General features: G+C 34.9%; 1 protein-coding gene across 5 annotated transcripts in view; it reads right to left on the bottom strand.

The window, feature by feature from the left end:
• CHM (CHM Rab escort protein) overlaps positions 1 to 25894 on the bottom strand; it is a 181126-nt gene that overhangs the window by 89559 nt on the left and 65673 nt on the right. For all 5 annotated transcript variants that reach the window (XM_054470660.2, XM_063660582.1, XM_063660583.1 and 2 more), the window contains 4 exons: positions 15310 to 15697; positions 10509 to 10625; positions 9502 to 9622; positions 7802 to 8027 (listed from right to left, as the gene is read on the bottom strand). In XM_054470660.2, the coding sequence (XP_054326635.1) occupies positions 7802 to 8027; positions 9502 to 9622; positions 10509 to 10625; positions 15310 to 15697 (852 nt within the window). The remainder of the gene's footprint in view (positions 1 to 7801; positions 8028 to 9501; positions 9623 to 10508; positions 10626 to 15309; positions 15698 to 25894) is intronic.

Genomic DNA, 25894 nt, shown 5'->3' on the forward strand with positions numbered 1-25894 from the left:
AGACTAGAAAAATATATAGGTTTTAATGACTTTTCTTCCAATATGTTCCAATTATTATATCCTGACATATTAATGGATACTAGGTAGCAACATAAATATGTTTCATTTTCTTTACTAAAAAAAAATTTACCTATTTAAATTGATAAAAGCCTCAAAGGACATTTATTCATGAAAGTTATCTCTAGTAGTTAAAATGTCACATGCAGAAATCATTTAGAATGCAAGGATATGACTTCCAAATGTCTTTGAATCCTTCACATAAATATGCATGCATACCATTTATAATAGTAGCCTTGATGAGAACATGCTGTAACTGGCTGTGAGAAATGCTTAAGAGGCTTATATTAAAACAGAATATAGAATGGTGGTTAGAAATCACAGAACAGGTGACACCTTATTCTGATAACCTGGTGATAAAAAGTGTAGGCTATGATGTATAGATGGTAATAGTGTTACTACTTTAGGATAAAAATAAAACAATATTTATATGGAATTATAAAGCATTATGGAGAGAATCTAATATAAAATTAAAAGTTAATATCTGTAGGTCAAGGAAATGCATGTTTATTATAATTCACAGACAGACTCTTGTATATAAAATGTAAGAACTCAAGAGAATTACCCAGAAGTTTAATATATTTAATCCCAAAGTGCTGGGATTACAGGCATGAGCCACCGCACCCAGCAGGATGAAGTATAATTTTTATAAAAAACATTCAATCTGAGCCACATGTAGGCCCTGCAGAGAATAAAAATATATGTAAGGCTGACAAATCTCAGCCTTAAGGTTACAACCATCTTTAGAGAAAAATGTTTTCTTTGTCTAAGATTCAATACATAAGATCACATTCTGAAATTTTATATCTGTACATGACAAACAAAACTTGTGAATGTCTTTTCCCTTCAAAAGAAATAAAAACAAAATGCATTTTTTAATGTATGAATTAGAAATAGAGGAATTTAGTGGAAAAAAGAGAAATAGGGCTAAACATTCCATTTTTGTAAAACACTAGTAAGGAGGCCAGTGAGCTTTAGATCACTTCCCGGTGATCTGTTCCTTCTGTTTCTGTTCCTTACGCTAAGCTCCATAGGAGTGAGTAGCAAGTGGCAACATAAGAGAAAACATGGTGTGTCTCCTTTGAATCAGGCAATGACAAAGGAAGAGGGAAAGAGTAACTAAGAAAACCACAGAACTCCCCTGCTTGTATTAAGTTGATAGAAGGACCTTTGGTTCCTGGGGGACATGGCACTCCCCATTTATTCCTACTTTGACAAGTAATCAGAAGAGGAAGAGCTTGTCTAGAAATACACAAATCTATCATATTCAGAAATAAGTTGCTTCCAAATTTATAACGTTCCCACCTAAAGTCATAAAATCACATATTTAGGAAATGTAAATTTGAGAATATCTACTTCCAGTGGTAAACTGAACTAGATACTATGAAGAGACTTCCAGTTAATACCAAAACTAAGTCTTGGATGAAATAATTGCTACTGAACCAGTGACACTGAAGGAAGGAGAATGTCCATGGGAAACACTGATCCCCATGTATATACAATACAAACCCTAACCTGAAATAAAAGCTTTGAGCAATAAACACTGAAATTAAATATATATATATATATATATCTTGTAACAGTATCACTATGTGGAGGTTGTATTGCATTATTAAGTGACCACCCCCAAAGGGAACTAAAATGATCCTAATTCTGCAGTGCCTTGAGGATGAAGCAAACACAAACAATCCCTGAAGAAAGGCACTCCCAATTTGGGTCCCCAGATTAAAATCAATCAAATATAAACTCTCAGCTAAGGAAAAGCATTGCGCGCACACACACACACACACACACACACACACACACACAAATCACTGAGATGAATCAGTAGAAACAATACATGGCAATATTATATCGTTATGAAGTTTAAATATTAGAGTTATCAGAAAGAGAATGCAAAATATCTATATATGAAATGAATAGAATAAAAAATTTCAAAAATGAACAAGTAAAAAAAAAATCAAGAATGACAAAGAAGATGGTGAGTAGAATTTCTAAAAATGAAAGATAATATTGAAGAAAGAAAATGAATGGGTTACAGGTGAAGAGAATTAATATGCTGGAATACAGATCTTAATTATGTACCCAGAATGCAGCCAGAAAGACAAGAAGATAGCAAATATGAAAAAGAGATTGGGAGATATAGAAGAGAGAATGCTAAGTTCTAAAACTTACCTACTTAGGGTTCCAAAAAGGCGAGAAGAGAAAAGGAAGAAAAAACAATACTTATAAAGATATTGGCTGATAAATTCCAAAACAATAAACATAAATTTACAGACAGAAAAAGCACAATGTATTTAGTTGAACCACAGGATAATGTAGGTGTAAAATGGTTGAATAATGTTAATTTCATATGGTTCAACCTATACTAAGCAAGATAAATACAAAGAAATTAACACCTAAGATTCACTGTAGTAAAAATATAGAATACAAAAGACAAACTATATTAAAAACAATGTGAGAGAAAAAAAGATATCTTTGTAACTTGTCATAATAAAAAATGACAAAGTAGGCTGACACTGAACTTTTCAGCAGCAAAAATGAAACACAAATGACAATGGAATAAAATTTTAAAGTATTAAAAAAAATTGTCAGCCTAGCATTGTTTACTCAGTAAACTTCCACTCAAGAGAAAAAAGAAGAAAAAGTTATTTTCAGATACACACAACTAGGAAGCATTTGCCTCCAGTAGATGTAAACTAGAGGAACTATTCTTAACTGCTTATATTAAAAAATATTTAAAAGATGAATACTTAATTCATGGAACTTCAGCCTAATAATTGCCAAGGGCAGGGGAGGGGAGAGATGATCTAAATATAATCCAGAGAAAGCAAAACAAAGGAGATAAAAATAATGAATTAGGACACAAAGCTACAACTGAATAAAAAAATCCCAAATTTGATTCCTGAAAAACAGAGAGAGGTCGTAAAACTTGCCCAAAGTTACATGGATAATAAACAGAAAAGTCAGGACCTAAATCTAAGCAGTCTTGTCTCTATACTTCAGGTATACTAAATGATCTCCCAAAAAAAGCTAAGCATAAAAAAAAAAGATTGCTCTATTTGACTATATTAATCTTCATGACCTTTATGTATCATAAAAACCATAAGACAAAATACATCCAACACATATAACTGAAAAAAGATCACTAATCAGAATATATTTTAAAACTCCTACAAATCAATAAGAAAAAGACAACAACCCAATAGACAAATGGGCAAAAGTCAACAATGAGAGGGTGGACCAAGATGGTCAAATAGATGCCTCTAGTGATCATCCCTCCCACAGGAATGCGAAATTTTAACAACTAACTACATACAAAAAAAGAACCATCATAAGAAGCAAAAATCAGGTAAGCAATCACGGTACCAGGCCGCAACTTCCTATCACTGAAGGAGGCACTGAAGACAGTCTTGAATCGTCAGTGCCACCCCTCCCCAATTCCACAGCAGTGGCCATGTGGTGTGGAAAGAGAAATCTATGCATTTGAGGGAGTGAGCGCATAGCAACTGGGGGATGTAGCATTGAACTCGGTGCTGCCCTGTCAATGGAGAGCAAAGCTATGCTAGGCTCAGTTGGCACTGAGAGAACATTTGGATGAGCCCTAGCAAGAAAGGAATGGCCCATCCCAGCAGCTGGAACTTGAGTGTCTCAGCAAGCCTTGTCACAATGGGCTAAAGTGCTCTGGAGTTCTAGGTAAACTTGAAAGGCAATCTAGGACACAAGGACTGTAATTCCCAGGCAAGTGCTAATGCTAGGCTGGGCTTAGAGCCCAGGGACTAGGGCAGCACATGACCTAGGGAGAAACCAGCCTGGGCAGCTAAGGGAGTGCTTGTGCCACCCCTCCCCAAACCCTAGGCCATGCAGCTCACAGCAACGAAGGTGACTAATTCCTTCTGCTTGAGAAGAGGAGAGCAAAGAGTAAAAGGACTTTGTCTTTCATCTTGGATAGCAGCTCAGCCACAATAAGATAGGACACCAGGCAGAGTCATGAGGCCACCATTCTAGACCCTAACTCCCAGAAAACATTTCTAGACATACCATGGACCATAAGGGAACCCACTGCCTTCAAAGGAAGGACCCAATCCTGGCAGGGCTCATCACCTGCTAGTTAAAAGCCCCTGGCTACAAAATAATCAACAGTAATACCCAGGTAGTATGCCGTGAGCCTTGGGTGAGATTCTGAGACATGCTGGCTTCAGGTGAGACCCAGTACATTCTCAGCTGTGGTATCTATGGCAAAAGACTTCTGCTTGAGAAAAGCAGAGAGAAAAGTAAAGGAGACTTTGTGTTGTGTGTTAAACACCAACTCAGCCACAGGGGTGCAGAGCACCAAGCAGGCTCTTGGGGACCCAAGTCGAGACCTAGGCTCTTAGAAAGCCTTTCTGGACCTACCCTCGGCCAGAGGGGAGCCCAGTGCCATGAAGAGTAAGGCCCAGGCCTGGAAGAATTCAACACAAGCTTACTGAAGAGTACTTGGGGTTTAAGTGAACATCAGGGGTGGCCTGGCAGAACTCCCAGTTGACCAGTGGCTGTGGTGGCCACTGGGAGACACTGAGAGAAGTCAAATTATCCTTGTTTGCAGATGATATAATTTTATATTTGGAGAAACCTAAAGACCCCATCAAAAAACTATTAGACTGACAAATTCAGTAAAGTTGCAGGGTATAAAATCAACATACAAAATTAATAGCATTTCTATATGTCAACACTGAAAAATCCAAAAAAGAAATTTTAAAAAGTAATCTCAATTAGAATACCCACAAATGCAATTAAATACCTAGGAATTAGCTTAATCAAAGAAGTGTACGATTCCTACAATGAAATCTATAAAACACTGATGAAAGATACTGAAGAGGACACAAAGAAATGGAAAACTATTCCATGTTCATGAACTGGAAGAATCAATATTGTTAAAATGTCCATACTATGCTAAGCAATCTACAGATTTAATACAATCTATATCAAAATATCTATGGCATTCTTCAGAGAAATAAAAAAAATCCTAAAATGTATATGGGGCCACAAAGGACCCAGAATAGCCAAAGCTATCCTGAGCAAAAATAATAAAACTGGAGGAATCACATTACCTTACTTCAAATTATACTACAGAACTATAGTCACCAAAACAGCATGGTACTGGCATAAAAACAGACACATTAACCAACAAAACAGAATAGAGAACCCAGAAACAAATCCACACACCTACAGTGAACTCATTTTTGACAAAGGTGCCAAGAATATACACTGGGTAAAAGACAGTCTTTTCCATAAAGGGCGTTGGGGTAACTGGATATCTGTATGCAGAAAAATGAAACTAGACCCCTATCTTTGCAGTATATGAAAAGCAAATCAAAATGGATTAAAGAATTACATCTAATGCCTCAAACTATGAAACTACTACAAGAAAACATTGGAGAAAACCTCCAAGACACTGGTCTGGGCAAAGATTTCTTAAGCAATGCCCCACAAGCACAGGCAACTAAAGCAAAAATGGACAAACAGGAACACATGAAGTTAAAAAGTTTCTGCACAGCAAAAGAAACCATAAACAAAGTGAAAAGACAACCCACAGAATGAAAGAGAATATTTGCAAACTACTCATCTAACAAGGAATTAATGACCAGAATATTTAAGTAGCTCAAACAACTCTACAGGAAGAAAATCTAATGATATAACTAAAAAATGGGCAAAAGATCTGAATAGACATTTTTCAAAAGAAGACATACAAGGAGACAGACAAGGAGACATATAAAAAGGTGCTCAACATCACTGATCATCAGAGAAATGCACATCAAAACTACAATGAGATATTTTATTATCCCAGTTACAGTAACTTTTATTCAAAAGAAAGGCACTAGCAAATGCTGGCAAAGATATGGAGAAAAGGGAACCCTTGAACACTGTGGGTGGGAATGTTAATTAGTACAACCACTGTGGAGAACAGTTTGGAAGTTCCTCAGAAAAGTAAAAATAGAGCTACCATACGATCCAGCAATCCCGCTGCTAGGTATATACCCAAAAGAAAGAAAATCAGTGTATCAAAGGGATATCTACATACCACATTTGTTGCAGCACTGTTCACAATAGCCAAGATTCAGAAGCAACCTAAGTGCCCAGCAACAGAGATAAATGGATAAAGAAAATGTAGTACAGTTACACCGTGGAGTAATATTCAGCCATAAAAAGAATGAGATCTTGGCTGGGCATGGTGGCTCACGCCTGTAATACCAGCACTTTGGGAGGCTGAGATGGGTGGATTACGAAGTCAGGAGTTCAAGACTAGCCTGGCCAAGATGCTGAAACTCCATCTCTACTAAAAATACAAAAATTAGCCAGGTGTGGTGGCACGCACCTGTAATCCCAGCTACTCAGGAGGCTGAGGCAGGAGAATCACTTGAACCCGGGTGGCAGAGGTTGCAGTGAGCTGAGATCGCACCACTGCACTCCATCCTGGGTGACAGAGCAAGACTCCATCTCCAAAAAAAAAAAAAAAAAAAAAAAAAAATGAGACTCTGACATTTGCAACAACATGACAACATGGATGAAACTGGAGGTCATTATATTAAGTGAAATGAGCCAGCCACAGAAAGACAAACAATGCATATCCTCACTTACTTATGGGAGCTAAAAATTAAAACAATTAAACATATGGAGACAGAGAGTAAAAGGATGGTTATCAGAGCCTGGGAGGTTTTTGAGGGGGCAGCGGGTAAGTAGGAATGGTTAATAGGTACAAAACGTAGTTAGAAAGAATGAATAAAATCTAGTATTTGATATCACAACAGAGTGACTACAGTCAATAATGATTTAATTGTACATGTTAAAATGAAGAGTATAATTGGATTGTTTTCAACACAAAGGATAAATGCGTGAAGGGATGGATACTCCATTTACCATGATGGATTACACTTTGCATGCCTGTATTAAAGTATCTCATGTACCCCACAAACACATATGCCTCCTATGTACCCACAAAAAATAAAAATTTTTAAAAATGTGTAAAACAAACAAAAAAAGACACAAACAAGTATTCCCTGAAGATAAAACATGAATGGCCAGTAAACATATGAGAAAAGGGTCAACTTCATAGGTAATTAGGGAAATGAAAAATAAAAATCCAATGCAATGATAATTTATGTGAGTTAGATTGACAAAAAAATTTTAAATGTTGGCAAACATGTAAAGCTTTGGGTATTTTTATGTATTGCTAAAAGGTTATAATTGGTACAGCCCTCTAGAGAAATAACTGAACACGATGTTGTAAAGTGTTAACATTCATGTATCTCAGGACTTGGGAATTCCACTCCTAGATATGTTCCCGAGAGAAATTCTTGAACATATATAACTTGAAGCATACACAAGGGTGTTAACCGCAAAAAACTGGAAACATCCTGTGTTCATCAACAGAAAAATGAAAAAATAGATTGTGCTGTATTCACAATAACATACTATATAGTAATAAAAATTAACTAAAATTATATGCAATGACAATACTTTCCATCATGCTATTGAGTGGAAAAAGCAATTTATAGTATTTTTATCAAGCTCAAAAACAGGCCACACTGAATATATCACTCAGGTGGGTAGATAGGCAGGTAAATAGATTATAAAAAATAAATAGAATAAAGTATATATCTGCATATACTAAACCTTGAATAAATCTCGTTTTTGCCTGCCTAATTTTCATCTGTTATTCAAGTATCACCTTTAGAAGGGACAAGAAAACCAATGGCAAACTTACCTGCAGAAACACTGGGGGAGTTCTCCTTGGCCATATAAAGGAAACAAAAATGGAGTGTTGCCATACCGCCCAAGACAGTGAAGAAAGTTTTTGGTAGCTTTGAGACCATCCATGGTACTGCTGGTTGTCTCTGATGTCATTGCAATTGAATGCAGGACAATATATTGGAGGTTGGGGGTTAATTTTTGAGTCTTTAAATATTCATAAAATGTAATCTCTTCATATCCTATGAAAAGATGAAATTTTATCACTTAAAACCAGAACTAAACTTCTATTTAAAACCACCCCACAAAAAGGAGATGAAGTGTGTTTCAAAGACCTCACAGAAGACATAGGTGGTATTACTACATTTTGGACACTGATGGTTGATCTTAGAAAAAAATGGAAACAATCTCACTCTCTTATTTGGAGTAATGGCACAATTTTTAAGCTTTAAATGATGAATTATGATTGAGCATTTCATGGATTTAAAAAAACTAGAAAATATTAAATAACTCAATGGGATGCCATAGTTGGCAATAATCTCACTTTATTGTCATGAAACCTGCAGGATAATGCCAATAATGGTACTGAAAATATTAAACAACTATGACAACATGGGAATGTATTGATTTAAAATGATAAATATGTGAGTTTTGTAAAACGTATACTTCTCACTAATACTCAGAAAATAAACTACAAAATAATGAAATGAATTTCCGTGTGGCTACTAGAATCAGTCTTATGGCCACATAACCACATCAAAACATATGGGACCTCTAAAAGTTACTCCTTTAAACCAAGAACAGAATATAATGTAATTGGACTGTTAGTGGTGGGAAATAAATCCCATGATAAAAGACAAAAACTTTACGGAAATAATTTACATAAATAAGAATTATGAAAATTTACTGAGAGAATTGAATTTTACACAGCCACTGTGGATAACAACATGACAGTACCTAGTAGACCTGAAGCTTTAAGAGCAAGGATTAGACTTTCATTATTTCACAGAGGAAAAAAAATATCGCTGCACTTCTCATTGTAACTTTATAAATAAATAATCAATAGTATATTCCAATTTTGGATAACATTTTCAGACCAATGGACTTAAAGTATATAGCTCTGACACTAAAATGGCATATTCAATTTTTAACAGACAGTGAAGTAACTGGCCCCAGATCACATAATGAAATAGGTCAAAGCCAAGAATAGAAACCATGCCTTTTCTGAATCTAGTGTTTTTCCCCATATACCATCTAGCCTTTTTTTTTCAAACAAAATAGTTCAAGATTCTATGCAAAAGCAATCCTGGAAAATGATAAAATACATAGTATTTTTACTTATGAGAAAAAACAATGGAATCATGAAAAGGGATCATCATCTATGAAGAGTCAGTTGACAGTCGTATTTAAATAATACAAATAAAAATTAAAATCTAGCATGCCACTCCAGCAATAATGAAAATATCTGCACTGTAGCCACATGGGGCTATGGAGCCCTTGAAATATAACTAATGAGACTGAGAAACTGAATTTTTTACTTTATTTCACTTTAATTAATTTAAATTTAAATAGCTACATGTTACTAATGGCTAACCTATTGATAGTGCAGAGTTAGAATGCATTTTAAAACAGTAATAAGTGGCTCACTAAATCAGAGCAAGCATATTAAAATGGTAAGAAATGTCAAATAATTGGAGAACATAATGAAAAAAATACCTTTATATTCATCAGGATATTTATCATATTCCATACAAAATGTAAGAAATTTCATTAGCATTCGCTTTTCTACCATAGTAAGTTGTTTGCTATTAAAGACATCTGCTCTGGAACACGGAACCTGAAAAATATTATGATTTTAAGTTAAGAAGCTGCTTCCTAATGATATAACTATTCTAAATTACACTTTTTTCCCCTTTACATATAACAGGATTATCGTTTCCATTCTAGCCAGGCTTTTTCACATCACCGTCCATCAGTACTAATGGCATCTCCGCTAACTTCAGAGCTAATTGTGAGCTTTCTTACTTAATTCTGCCAAGTTACTCCTCATGCCATTAAAAGGTCAATGACATGTCATCCTAACAGAGAAAAATTTAGCAGTGCTATCTAAAACAAACACTGTGGTTCTCCCCATCTACATGTTAGTACATTTTTATGCCTTTTCTCCAATTAATCTGCTTTTTGTGAGTTGATTTTTCAGTGAAACTTCAGAGGCTTAAGAGGGAGTGTTTCCCTTGGCCCCTGCAGTTTTGGTGCTGTGAGCAGGATAGCAAAGCTCTGCTCTTCTGGAAGCTGCAGTGAAGAACCCAGGATCTGATGAGCTGTCATAAGGGTAAGAATTTTTTCCCAACAAGGCTCCGGGCCTCCTCCTCTGTTTGGAATCTGATCAAGTGGACAGTAAAAATCACCATTTCTTTATTTTCCCTCTCCAAAACCTTGATTAATGGGAGAAAAGGATTTGTGTGACTAGTCTTGGGTATAGTGACTCTGGTGTGCTTTTTGGTTTTTTGTGTGCTGCTTGGTACCAACACCAAGCTGCAGAGTAAGCCATGAGAAAATTAGCACTCGAAATTTTAATTAAGCATTTACATTTGTAAATCACCATGGAGGACTGGAATTTACTGCTTTATAAGGAAAATAACAATCTTATTTGCTTATCTTTCCAAAACAAACCATAATAACTTAAGCTGATGCCCAGTTACAATTCTTGATCAGCACAGTACCTGTTCCACTCGTCCTTCTCGAAATGCAAGAATCCTGGTAATATTTTTAAACTCTGCATATCGACTAACATTAGATTTGATTAGAAGATCAATTAGTAATCCTCGAGAATACAGCAGCTGTACAAAGAAAATATTTTACAAGATAAAAGTTGAAATAGTAGAAAAATTGGAAAACAATAAAGATACATAATTTTGCTATATTTTTGATTATCTGTAGAAACAATCATACCTATAAATATTATAATACATAACACAATCTATTACAGGTTCAGAATTGATTAGCTGAAATTCAAAATTCAAAAAACTTTGCAATCCATAAGTTTTTACATAACATGTTTAGCAGCAAAACCTGATCCATACTGATAAGGCACTCTGGCTTTGTTTGTCCAAATTAACATAAATATTCATATATTTCACTGCAGAAATAATGTGTTTAGTTAGAGTTCCTCCTCAGACCCTGCTAATAATTTAACCTAACATATAACATATCAGCATATGTACTTCATTACTTTCTAAAATATTTTTTTTTAATCTTAATGACAGAACACACCAGGCCCTGAGGGTTTTGGATAAGAATCTATAGTCTTACATAAAGCCAGGTAGTTATAATAAGAAATCAGTCCAGTGAACCTCCCTACCCCATCAAAAAAAGAAAAAAATATTTGTGATGCATTTACACTGAAAGAGTCAAATTATAAGGTACCTCTGTAATTCTAGAAGTCTGGGTTTATATGAGATATGTCTTTCTCAAAAAGTGAAGATGATGGTTATTGCTGGCATGTATGGGAGAAATTGATTTAATCTTTCAACATCTCCTAAGTAATATCAGAGAGATAAAATCAATAATGTAAACAGTATTATCCAGCATGTTAACCGTATGGTTAAATGCAACAGATTTGACTATTTCCTATATTAAGATACTCTTAATGCCTATAACTCAATAGATATTAAAAATGAATATGTTACATCTATAATAAATAAATGGGAAAATTAGCTTTACTATACAAAGAAAAAGGAATCTCAAAAATCAATCTAAACCATTAGTCTGAGCAACTAATAAGTCAGTAAAGACTATCAGTAAATCAATACCATTCAAGTAAAATTTTATAAACTAATAGTTCAGCATTCTGCAAAACAAAATTGACATCACTTTTTTGAAGCTAATCTGATCATCCTGATTAAATATGGCATGTTACTTCATTACCCTCTTCCTAACATACTACATTACTAAAAGAGACCATGTTTTAAAGAATATATTGCCAATTCTTAACTCTATAATAAGGATAAAAAATAGTTACTTCAAAAATCACTTGTTTAAAAAGATACACATTTGAGATTCAAGGATCCCTGAAGAGCCATAATAATGTCACAAACATTAAGATATAAAATATGAAAATGCATTTTTATTGAATAAGATCCAATAAAGCTTAAGGTTTAATGCCAGCTTGAAAAATAATGCATTTAAGATATCACAGAAGAACAAAAACAAATTTCAATTAAAATTATACGAGATTTTTATTTCTGAAGCTCACAAACAATAAATGTGTACCATATTAGAATCTAAGCCTCTTTTTCTTTTTTTTTGTTGAGACAGTCTCACTCTGCTGCTCAGGCTGGAGTGCAGTGGCTCAATCTCAGCTCACTGCAACCTCCGTCTCCTAGGTTCAAGCGATTCTCCTGCCTCAGCCTCCCGAGTAGCTGGGATTACAGGAATGCACTGCCACGCCCAGCTAATTTTTTGTATTTTTAGTAGAACATGGGGTTTCACCATGTTGGTCAGGCTGGTCTCGAACTCCTGACCTTAGGCAATCCGCTCGCTTCAGCCTCTCAAAGTGTTGGGATTACAGGCGTGAGCCACCAAGCTCAGCCTAAGCCTCTTTTTCACTACCCTCTAAGTGATTTACCACAGTGATGAGGGGCTAAAGAGCAGTGCAATTTGATTACAATAATGGAAATTGGATTTAATAATTAACAATTTTTCCTTCACTTAGCATGTTGGTTCCATAATTATTAAGAGTAAGGACTTACTTAGAAATGAGCTTTCATTTTAAGAATTTCATCTTTGATCTTCTCTATTAGTCTGAGCAGTATGACACTATACGTATTTTATTTAACTAACCTACCTTGAGCTATTACTTTTTAAAAGGCTATATACATGAATGTGTATTGTCAACTGTAAAGCCCCACAGTATTTGTTAATTATATCATGATGTCTTTGAGGTCGAACGCATATAGAAATGTCAAGTAGTTTGGAGATACTGAGTTGGACTTTAGAAAAAGAGGTAGGTCTTTGGACGAGCACGGTGGCTCACGCCTGTAATCCCAGTACTTTAGAGAGCCGAGGCAGGCAGGTCACGGGGTCAAGAAATCGAGACCAGGATGGTGAAACCCCATCTCTACTAAAAATACAAAAATTAGCCAGGCGTAGTGGCACGCGCCTGTAGTCCTAGCTACTCGGGGGGCTGAGGCAGGAGAATCACTTGAACCCAGGAAGCGGAGGTTGCAGTGAGCCGAGATGGCGCCACTGCACTCCAGCCTGGCAACAGAGCAAGACCCCGTCTCAAAAAGAAAAAAAAAAAAAAAGAGGTAGGGCTTTAAGATAGATATTTGGCAATCATCCTAAACTTAGACGTTTATTAACTGCAATTATTAGAACAGATGAAATTTCTAAGGAGTGACCAATTGCCCCAATAACATGGAATATATTGATTTCCATCTAGTATGCACTGAATATGTATTAAATGACTTACATTTTAAAAACGGAAAATTAATCTCCTGTATTATATGTGATTAAGATACTTCTGGTTTTGAAAATGAGTACATTAAATGATTATTAGTTATCCTGTAGAACGTATGAACCCATGTAACTCTGCAGGACGCAGTCCCAACTGCCTAGTCCACTGCCTCTAGACATGTTTGGTTTTTACTTACTATAAGAGAACTGGTTATTACTAACCATTCAAACCGATGAAAATACCCAGATGTCTCCTTCAGGGTATCTTCAAATGTGTCAACTTCTAATTCAATTGTCTTTTTCCTCCCACAACCAGCATTCATTTTCTTATGCAACTGAATAATTTTCTATACCATTTCCTACAATTGAAACAGCACCGTCTTCTACCATTTCCCTTTGCAAGATACATACTAAACTTCAGCTAACATAAAAGTTACAGACTTTTATGAAATAGCCTTGATTCTTAACCACATTTATATCATCATTTATTTAGGTAAAACATTCCAAATTCCAAGTAACTACTTCAAAATGGAATTGTCACACAAAGCCCATTTGTTATTTCCTTTTTCAGTTTTTATGTTTTGTTTTACCTATTTCTTAGAGTACTGCTCATGGGACCAGGAAGGTTATTAGTGAGCTAGGATTACACTTCCATCCACAGATGAACAGCCAAGGTAATGTGGAAAAAATGCTAGATTTCAAATCATGACAGGGTCAAAGTAGATGGAGAAGGTGGGAGAGATAGTACGGAAGTATGAAGTAGAACCAATGCAATAGCCAACTATGCAAAATCAGACACAGAGTGCTACATGACAGACAAAGAAAAATGGGTAGTAAAAAGATATTTATATTTTCAGGCATCAAGTTCAAAGGCAGCAAGAGTATGAGGACATGGGATTTGCAGAAACAACTTGTCAAGGGAAATGTTTTGGTCCCTCTCTGTCCCCTATCACTTGGAACTCGAAGTACATTAAATTGAAAAGCCTAGTTCTGTGCTAGTTCTGTGGCAAGTCTTGTGCTATTCACTATCCTCTCCTACTTCTTTTCAATTACTTATTGTTAGCTCTCAACTTATAGGATTTAGTCTCTGTTTTTCTCTACTTTTACCCTGTCCTGTATCGTAACCCTTTAAGGCTATAATCCTTTATCTTACTGATTTTCTATTCTTTCGCACTAAAAATAGTCTTGCTTCCTATAAACCAAACGCAACATTGTACCCTCCTAAGATGGAGGGACCTCCTGTGAAGTTACAGTGAACTAATGTTCAAGTTAGTTATGTTCAGGAACATAACTGAAGACAATAGCTTTCTTCCCAGCCTTCCTGCCTCCATCACTATTAAATTTTCCTCTGAAGCTTTCAAACCTGAACACATGATTTTTTTGAGACTTTTTTTTTAAATTATACTTTAAGTTCTGGGATACATGTGCAGAAAGTACAGATCTGTTACATAGGTATACACACACCATGGTGTTTTGCTGCACCCATCAACCCGTCATCTACATACCCGTCATCTACATACCCATCATCTACATACCCATCATCTACATAGGTATTTCTCCTAATGCTATCCCTTCCCTAACCCCCAACCCCGACAGGCCCTGGTGTGTGATGTTCCCCTCCCTGTGTCCATGTGAACAGACGATTTTTAAAAGTGCATTGGTTTATTCTGAGTATTCATCATCATACAGTTGTGAAAATAGTTACTATACATAAAGGCTAAAAGAATTGATGGAAATTGACTGTAAATAAGATGGATTTCTAAACAGGTTCATTAGAATTTTTCTTTTGATAGAATTCATAGTGTCCAGAGAATATTAGGTTGTAGTATGTGCTTAAGCACAAAAGTATTCTTCAGGTATAGATTAAAAACATAATTAAAGCATTTTAATGTGAGCACTTTAAACGTGTTTTTAATTTGTACTTAAGGACTATTTTAAATGAATTACAAACATCTGGCTACCATCTCTTTACAAAACAAATGTTCTGCATCTCAGAGAATTACAAAAACTGGGTTTATGGGCCCAGATACTGTTTTCAATGCAAAGATGGGTAAAATTAGTACTTACCTTTGATACTAAATCAATATTAAATCTCCTGCCTTCTTTAATAATTTGTGAGTAAGTAATTATGTTTTTCTTTGGTTGCTCTGTGGTATCTTCTGCTATAGGCACATTTTCACTCATGTCTTCTGCTGAAGTTGATGGCACGCAAGTTTTATCATCACAATGGTTTTCTTTTTCCCCTGTCACTTCAGCACCATTTACTTCTAGCGCATTCTCTGGATCACTGCTTGGAGTTTGTTCTGTGAGCATTTCACAGCTCATAGTGCTTAATGACTCATCCTCCGTAGGCAGGAAGGCAGAATCTGAAGCTTCTGTGGAGTTTGCAGATGTTACAAGAGCATGATTTTTCTGCAGTGCACCAGCTTCTTCGACATCTTCATTCAAATCCTGACTAATAAGAAATATAATAATAAACACCAGGCTTTTGATAATTCTACCCTGCTACATTTTTATACTGCTTTAACTTTTCACAGCAACTTTTATTCCCTTACCCCTTTTATCAAGTTCAGTGTACGTTTTGCTTCTGTGACTCAGACATTAAACATTCATCTGTTAATGTTTCAGTAAAATACGAAACAAAATTAAGATTTGAAAAACATAAAGATTTCATGTCACATGCACATTTTTGAGAATTTAAGGCAGACAGGGGAATTGTATTGGAAGCAAATTACCACAGTGATGAAGAACACAGTCTTCAGAATAACAGATCTTGGTTCAAATCCTGACCGTATGACTAGTAAGCTCTGCGAACTTAGACTAGTTATGTATCCTCTCTGAGACCACCTAAATTACCCATCTATGACACAGAGATAATACCACCTACCACAAGGTTGTTTTGAAGATTAAATTAAGTACTGCATGCAAAGAGCCTGACACAGTGCCTGGGACATAGTAAATACTCAACAGTGGTAGTTATCAAAGATGATTATTACTGAGGAATTCCTGACTTGGTGATACGACAGAAGACCTTCAATAAAGGGAAAAATATCTGCCTTGAAAAGATTACATTGGCCTAACACAATGTGGTATCTAATAGGACCTTTCTGTATAATTTCTTGCCTATTTTAGTACTGATGTCTATTACTCTAGTCGAAGCCCCATTTCCAAATTTATTATTGGAGTTAACATTCTCAGTCCACCATTGTCTTGATTTATAGAACAGGCTCCCATTCAGTCTGCCTGCTTTATGAATTTCTGTATGATATTTTATCCTCCACAGAGCCCACTATTTTCACTGAGTTGCCACACTGCTCAATACCTGGCACAATGCCTTGTATGTGATTGGTCTTGGCAAGTAAAAATCTGCTAGTTGACTAATCAAGAACGAACAGTAGCCCTTCCTTATATCAAATACCCCACAAAAAAATCTTCCTCTTCCTGTCTCTAAACCAAACCACCTTCCTTATTTACTAATCTTCTGGTTTCATCTCCACCTACTTTCCAACATGGCATCTCTAACTCTGAATTTATCAATTCTAATTGTCAAATCATGACAGTTTGGTTCATATCATTTGTTTCTTCTGTCCTTTTCTTCCCACTCTGCATAATATCACAATACTTCCATTCTCAAACATAATCACATACTTTAACAAACTACTTTAAGAAAAAGTTTAAATTTAACTTCCAATTAGTCTTCCTTAGTCCAATTACACTCATCACTCTATTATATCATGCTCCCATAATACACATATGCAGTTTACCTTGCATGTATTTATCCATTCCTTTTTAATAGTCCTTTGGTTTTCCAGTATATCCTTTATCTTCCAAATCAGACTGTTAATTCCTTGAGGGAATACCTTAGCACCGCTCCTTCTGTGCCCCTCATGACACCTACCACACTGCTCTATAGATGTGATATCCGATAAATGCTTGATTAATAATGGTTTATACGTGCAAAGGCTATTTTTGTTTCAAATGTGAAACAAACTTGTTGCAAAAAACACAAAAAATAAGGCCAAGAAAAAAACACGGTATTGTAAATTAGAAAGTCTAAGTGAAAAAAAATAAGTGCCTTATTAAAAATAACACAATGAACACTACAAAAAAAAAAAAGAGGGACAATGAAAGAATAACACTCAAATGTCAAGAAATAAAATGCCATATTTACTGTTATAGTAATTCTAATAAAATCTAATGAAAAAACAAATTGATATCATTAATGTTACATGAATATTTTTGAGATCTAGGAAACCAAAGTGAGGAAAACACCCACGTTTTATCCTAGATTCATCACTTAGGAAATACTTGGCAAGTCATTTAATCTCTCTGATTTTCACCACATATAAAATGGGGATCAGTCCATCTGCCTTACCTTTTATGAAACCGTTGTGAGATAAGAAAGCTAACATATATGAAAAGTAGTTTATAAACTCTAAAAGGTTAATCAAATATAAGATACTAATCAGGCCGGGCACGGTGGCTCACACCTGTAATCCCAGCACTGTGGTAGGCCGAGGTGGGTGGATCACTTGAGGTCAAGAGTTCAAGACCAGCCTGACCAACATGGTAAAACCCGGTCTCTACTAAAATACAAAAATTAGCTGGGCGTGGTGGTGGGCACCTGTAATCTCAGCTACTTGGGAGGCTGAGGCCAGAGAATTGCTTGAACCCGGGAGGCGGAGGTAGCAGTGAGCCAAGATCGTCCCATTGCACTCCAGCCTGGGCAACAAGAGCAAAACTCCGTCTAAAAAAAAAAAAAAACTAATCAAAAATAAGATATTGCTAAACTGCCCACAGCTCAACAGTCAACTCAAAACCTGTATACCTAGGTTTTCTGCATTCACATGACGAAAGCTCACTGGCCATATAAGCACATAATAGCATCGCTATTAACAGCATTAAGAATGAAGAGTGATAATATGAAAGGTGATTTAATTATTTTCTACAGAATTGTTCACACTCTGTATTCACTTTTATTATTTTGAAAACCAACAAAACTAAAGTGTGTTCCATGAGGGATCTAAGGGGACAATTTTCAGCAAAAGTTCCATGCCTAATTTTTTTTTTCAGTAAAAGTTCCATGCCTAACTCTCAAAGCAAAAGTTCCATGCCTTTAATTTTAAGAAATGAAAGGATAATTAATTACACTTTACAGATAAGACAGAATATGGCAACTTCTCTTATTACAGACTATGATGATGACACTGAAAACTGAGCATAGCAAATGATCTAGTCAGTGGTTCTCTATTACATTCTGTGATGGGGGCCTTATAGAGTGAATGAAATACATTAACCAGTACTGGACAACCTGGAAGATATAAGTCAAAATACTTAATTAAAGGTATAAGCGAAGAGAAGAAATTATTCTTCGGAAATTTTTTCTACATCAATAAACTATCGTTTTACTGTTCTCAACATTATAATTTGGTGAGATTCCTAGCACTACAGAAAACACAAGCAATAAAAACACGACACTGTCCTCACTTTCCATTAAAAACAACCACAGTATTTTTGGAGTTCTGCCAAGGTTGAAGTTAATACCTAATGAGAAAATATAAAGACACCCAAAAGCTCCTAAAACTCCACTTACATCCTCAGAAAGCAAAATTCTGTTCATCTAAAAGGGTTATCTTCCCCCAAATTTAAAACTTTATACTGTGGTAAAAGACATTTTCTTAAAAAGATATTCAACCTTTCAGAGAAAACCTCAGAATCCAGTAATAGTTCAATTCTATTAATTTAAAAGTGTTTGAAAACTATAAAAACACATTTACCAACTACAAAACAATGTAGCTGCATTATAAGCCTTCAAATGAACCTCGGAGTTCTAAGACATTACAATGATATTAACATACACAGGTGCTCCCCGACTTATGACAGGGTTACGTCCTGATAAACCCAATATAGTAAGACAAAGTGCATTTAATACCCCAATAAAACCATTACAAAGTTGAGAAATCATTAAGTCGAACCATATTAAGCTGCAAACTGTTGATAAAGGAAAACAATCTGCACCATTAGTTCTTATAAAAATGTTCACTATCAAAATTGATTTCACAAATTCAATTTAGTGTCATTTACATTGCTAGCTTTAATTCCAAAGGTCATTTATAATATAACAATATTTTTGAGATAATTTTTCTTAATAAAAACTGCTTAACACTGCTTTTTGCAAATGCATTTTTCACTAATTGCCAAAATTCATATATTACTCTGAGAGTTTGGAGGTATAAATTCTGAGATCATCTAGTACTGCTTCCCAATTAATAGTAATAACAAAGAAACACCTCAAAGTAAATGTGTCTTATGAATACCTTGTAACAGCCTTTTAGAGGAATCAAATGAAAAACTGAGAAACAGGTGTTTAATTTATTCAGCACAGGTGTTCACCATTTATTTTTCAGCCATTTGCACCTTTTCTTACCCAATACGACTTGCTGCAGACATTGTATTCTTTTACTTTGATGTTTATACTTTGTTCTAAGGCCATTTATTTCTGATTTTCACAGTATATATTATACTGCTACCCAGCTGTTTATTCCTAAAATAAATGTTTAATGGCTATTCATAAGAATTACAAAAATCAGACTATTCAGAAATTGTTGTTCTACAAAATAGCAATATAAAAAGTGAAATCAATTTTGAATTGCTGCAATATGATACATTGGTAGATATATATTTCCCAGTTTGTTACCAACCTAAAACGTTAACACATACTATAGAATACAGGTGAAATATTAACCTCTTGTCACGTTTACCCAAGAACAAAACTTCATAAAATGGCGTACAGCAGGACTGTTGGTTGTCTACTCAACAACAAATACCCTTTTTCTCCTTGCTTTAAGAGCTCCAATTTTGTTCCAATATTAGAGAGAAGCTGCTCAGTCCTTGGGGATGGATCATGACAGATCAAAACCAATTATGATAATTTTACCTCCCTTTGCTGGTGATTGATTTAGAAGTGAGTATATTATCCAGTTTTAGCCAATAAGATAATGATGAGTCTGCTGGGGGCCCTTGTTGAAGACTTTCCGGTAAAATAAAAAAGCATAAACATGTTAAGAAAACCTCTTCCCCCTTTTCCTCATGTTTAGAGGTTTTTTTGTTATGTGAGAACCTCTTTGAAATCCTGGCAAACATCTTGTAACTCCAAATGGAAGGCTAAGAGAAGTGTGGAGTGCTGCCCCAGGGCTCTGATGGGCTGAAGCAGCACAATTACAAATCCTCTACCTATCCACCCACCCACTTACCTATGGACTTGTTTAAACCACATTTAGTTGGGCAGTGTTTCAATTCTGGCCTAAAACACACTTAACTGTAGACAGTGATGAGTAATTTCCCCTAAACTGTAAAAATCACAGGTGATTTTACATTTTATTTGTATTCCTTTCATCTAAATTAGAAGTATTAGTGTTCAAGAAGCTCCTGTTGCTTGTATAATTTTTAAGTGGAAATTTAAGAATTCAAAATAAATCAGTAGAATTTTAGATTCCTATTACAAAAAAATCTTTATTTTTGGTATGAATACATTAGAATTGGTTCATTTGAAGGTAACAAGTTTTCATCCTGCTTTAATATTATACCAGAAAAAGGGAAACAATGTTCAGTAAAATGCAGAAAATAGGGCAGAAAATGTATAAAGTTATTGTTAATATTTTAGAAAGACAAAATCTCTTCTCACTAAAGAAACTAGATGACTTTATGCAATTAACAAGCAACGTTATTTTACCTAAGAATAACTTGAGTTTGTGTGGCTTAAGTGTGAATTAATATATTGCACCTTTTTATAGTCTGTCCAAGATCTAAAACTAGAAACAATAGCTACTTTTATTTCCCCACATAAACTATGAAACTATTACATGGTAAGAAAGAAGAACTCTCATACACTGTTGGTAGGAATGCAAATCAGTACAGCCATTATGGTAAACAGTATAGAAGTTCCTCAAAAAATTAAAAATAAATCTATCATATGATCCAGCAATCTTCACCCTCACTACTGGGTATATAGCCAAAGGAAATGAAATCAGTAGGTTGAAGAGACATCTGCACTCCCATGTTTATTGGAGCACTATTCACAATTGCCAAAATAAAGTATCAACTTAAATGCCCATCAACAAATGAATTAATAACGAAAATGTGGCATATATACACAATAGAATACTACACAGCCATAAAAAAAATTAAATCCTGTCATTTGTGACAAAATGGATGACCCTGGAGAACATTATATTAAGTGAAATAAGCTGAGAACAGAAAGAAAAATACTGAATGATCTCACTCATATGTGAAATCTAAAAAACTTGATAGTGGTTACCAGAGACTGGGGAGAACAGGAGGGAGAGGAAGATGAGGAGAGGTTGGTCAATGGGTATAATGTTACAGTTAGGTAGGAGGAATACATTCCGGTACTCTATCACACAGTAAGGTGAGTATAGCTAACAATAATGCACTGTATATTTCAAATAGCTAGAAGAGATGATTCTGAATGTTCTCACAAAAAATAATAAAGGTTTCAGGTGATGGATATGCTAACTAGCCTATTTGATCATTTGATCATTCCACAATGTTTATATGTATCAAAACATATTGTATCCCATGAATATATACAATTATTATGTATCAATTTAAAAAATCCCATGGCATATAAACTGGTCTCAACAACTAAAGAATATTGTATTCTTCCCATAGCTTCCTAACACTGGGAGTTATGCACTTTAATTTCTCATTATAGATATAACTACATTACAATACTATATAGTATTCCAGTAAATTAAAGAAGTAAATGCACTTTCTTAGGTGCTAGTCTTCACAAAGGAAATACTTTATTCACTTGGTGGAACAGTTGGTTCCCTTGATGTGCATACATGTGTTTACCTGATGACTGAAATACAACATGATACAATGGAAACAGTACAGGTTTTTGAGTTAGAAAAACACAAGTTCAAATTTGGCTCTGCTATTTCTAGCATTCCTTGAGCTTCTGTTTGTCAGTAAGATGTACCTATAGCTCATGCACATGACTGCTGCACAGAATAAATGAAATTAATATGTAAAGCAACAGGGTACAGCAGTTGCCACAAAGATAATATCCAATAAACACTAGTCCGTTTTCATTTCCCTTCCATAACTCGATTGTGTAATCACAAAAAATCACTTCAATGAAAAACAATCTTTGTACAGCAAAAATATTTTAGGTCCAAAATATTAAGTAGCTCACTTATTGTAAGGAAGAATCAGGAAAACAAAGCTCTGATAAAACAATCTGGATAGTTCTTTACAGTCTATGATGCTTGAACCTAGCCTATGATAGAATAATTACTACAATTTACATTTTAGTATTTAGCCTGTTTTGCAATACCCAACGTATTAAATTTAATGTTGAAATGATCATGAAAACCTTTAAGTTGAATAATACTTCAGAATATCTTTTAAATAAGTCATGGTAATCAAAAAATAACTATCCTATATATTTATATTAGAATACATAATATATAAATACACCCTATATATTTATATTAGAATACATACATTAGAATTATATTGCCCAAATACTTTGACGTATTTTCCAAGCAGTGGTAATGGGTTTGCACTAATCCATCTGAATTCTCGCCCAGTCCTCCTTGCAATCAAAGATAAAATATTAGAAGGCTATCGGTATGGCTATAACATTGTTTATAACCAAGAAATACACATTTTACTCTTCCTTAATGTTAAATAATCAAGTGGCATATATGAAAATCAAACCATAGGCCGGGTGCGGTGGCTCATGCCTGTAATCCCAGCACTTTGGGAGGTCAAGGCGGGCAGATCATGAGGTCAAGAGATCGAAACCATCTTGGCCAACATGGTGAAACCCCGTTTCTACTAAAAATACAAAAATCAGCTGCGCATGGTGGCACGTGCCTGTAGTCCCCGCTACTCGGGAGGCTGAGGCAGGAGAATCGCTTGAACCCGGGAGGCAGACGTTGCAATGAACCAAGATCGCGCCACTGCACTCCAGTGTGGTGACAGAGTGAGACTCTGTCTCAACAAAAAAAAAGGAAAGAAAGAAAGAAATCAAACCATAGATTCTACCCTAATATACACCAACTCTATAAATAAGCTAAGTCATCTGGTCTAAAGTGACAAGACGTCATAATATTTTAGCCTTCATATCATTATAAAGTCATTTTTACATGATGTTTTAGAAATTTACAAAAACATTTAAAACAATATCCCACATATATAGTGCACCAATGATTCAAGTTTGACTTATATCTATTTACTTGCTTGATATAAGCAAATACAGTAAACTCTTGGCATGAATGATCATTTAAGGGTAGTACTTTTGGTAATTTGTCATTTGGCCAGATTATGGATTTGAATTGCATATGCTGAGACACCATGTGCAAGAACAATATATTCAGCAAATGAGAGACATGAAATGATTGCCCAGCATTAGCATATAATTAAAATGTCCTCAGGAAGTGATGAGAACTTCCTTTCCGGGAAAAAAGAACAAAGTAGGGCTTATTAAGTGAGCCTAAGGATAAGTAGAAAACACAATTAACCTGTTGCCATATGGCTGTGGATGGAAAACACATGACTCACAACAGAAAATAGATTTTTTTTTTATTATTATTATACTTTAAGTTTTAGGGTACATGTGCACAATGTGCAGGTTAGTTACATATGTATACACGTGCCATGCTCGTGTGCTGCACCCATTAACTCATCATTTAGCATTAGGTATATCTCCTAAAGCTATCCCTCCCCCCTCCTCCCACCCCACAACAGTCCCCAGAGTGTGATGTTCCCCTTCCTGTGTCCATGTGTTCTCACTGTTCAATTCCCACCTATGAGTGAGAATATGCGGTGTTTGGTTTTTTGTTCTTGCGATAGTTTACTGAGAATGATGATTTCCAATTTCATCCATTTCCCTACAAAGGACATGAATTCATCATTTTTTATGGCTGCATAGTATTCCATGGTGTATATGTGCCACCTTTTCTTAATCCAGTCTATCACTGTTGGACATTTGGGTTGGTTCCAAGTCTTTGCTATTGTGAATAGTGCCGCAATAAACATACGTGTGCATGTGTCTTTATAGCAGCATGATATATAGTCCTTTGGGTATATACCCAGTAATGGGATGGCAGAGTCAAATGGTATTTCTAGTTCTAGATCCCTGAGGAATCGCCACACTGACTTCCACAATGGTTGAACTAGTTTACAGTCCCACCAACAGTGTAAAAGTGTTCCTATTTCTCCACATCCTCTCCAGCACCTGTTGTTTCCTGACTTTTTAATGATTGCCATTCTAACTGGTGTGAGATGGTATTCTTAAAAACAAAACAAAACCAACAAACAAAAAAGCAGCCAGTGAAAAGAAAGGCATAAAACTCTTCCTCTTTACTGAACACATAATTATCTAGGTAGAAAATCCCAAGCAATCTACAAAAAAGCTTACAGAACTGGGAAGTAAATTCAGCAAGATTTCAAGAAATATCCAAACTCAAAACATAAAAGGCAAGTGCATTGCTAGATAGTAGCAATGAATATGTGAAAACCAAAATTAAAAGATAATATCACTTATAATTGTTCCAAAGAAAATTAAATATTTAGGTATGCAATTAATAAAACATGTACAGGATCAGTATGCTGAAAATTACAAAATTCTATTGAAGAAAATCAAAGATGAGCTTCACAAGTAGAGAGACATACCATGTTCATAGACTGGAATACTCAAAATAATAAAGAGGTCAATCCTCCCAAACTAATCTATAGTATTAAAGCAATTGTTATCAAAATCTCAGCAAGATTTTTCTTTAGACATAGACAAGCTTATTTAAACATTTATATGGAAAGGCACAAACTCTAGAATATCTAAAACAATCTTGACAAGGAAAAATAAATTGGGAGGAATTTATCTGATAGTAAAGCCTATCACATAGCTTCAGTAATAAAGATAATGTGGTATTGGTGGAGGAAAAAACATAAAGATCAAACAGAATAAAAAACCTCAAAATAGACCCATCCAAGTACAATCAACTGATTTTTGACCAAGGTATAAAAGTAATTCAATGGAGGAAGAATAGCCTTTTCAATAAATGGTGTTGAAGCAATTGGATATCCTTAGATCGAAAAACAAAAAAGAACACTGACCTAAACGTACAACATAAAACTATAATTAAAAAAAAAAAAAGAGAAAATCTATACCTATAGGTAGGCAAAAAGTTCTTAGACTTCACACCAAAATAATCAAAATAATCAAAATAATTGATAAATTAGACCTCATCAAGATTAAAAATATTTGCTCTGCAAAATATCCTACTTAAAGAGGATGAAAACACAAGCTAGAGACTTGGGGAAAATATTCTCCAACCACATATCTGACAAAGGACACATATTTAGAATGGATTTTTTTTTAACTCTGAAAACTCAACAGTAAAAAACTACTCCAATTTTAAAAACAAGCAAAAGACATGAACAGACACTTCACCAAAAATGGTATATGGATGGCAAATAAGAGAACATGAAAAAATATTCAAAATGAGCCATCAAAATGGCTAAAATAAGAAAGTGACAACATCAAATTAAGGTAAATATGTGGAGAAATTGAATTACTTACACATTTCTGGTGGGAATGTAAAATAGTACAGCTCCTCTG

This window comes from Pongo pygmaeus, chromosome X (genome assembly GCF_028885625.2).
Source record: "Pongo pygmaeus isolate AG05252 chromosome X, NHGRI_mPonPyg2-v2.0_pri, whole genome shotgun sequence".
NCBI classification, from domain to species: Eukaryota; Metazoa; Chordata; class Mammalia; order Primates; family Hominidae; genus Pongo; species Pongo pygmaeus.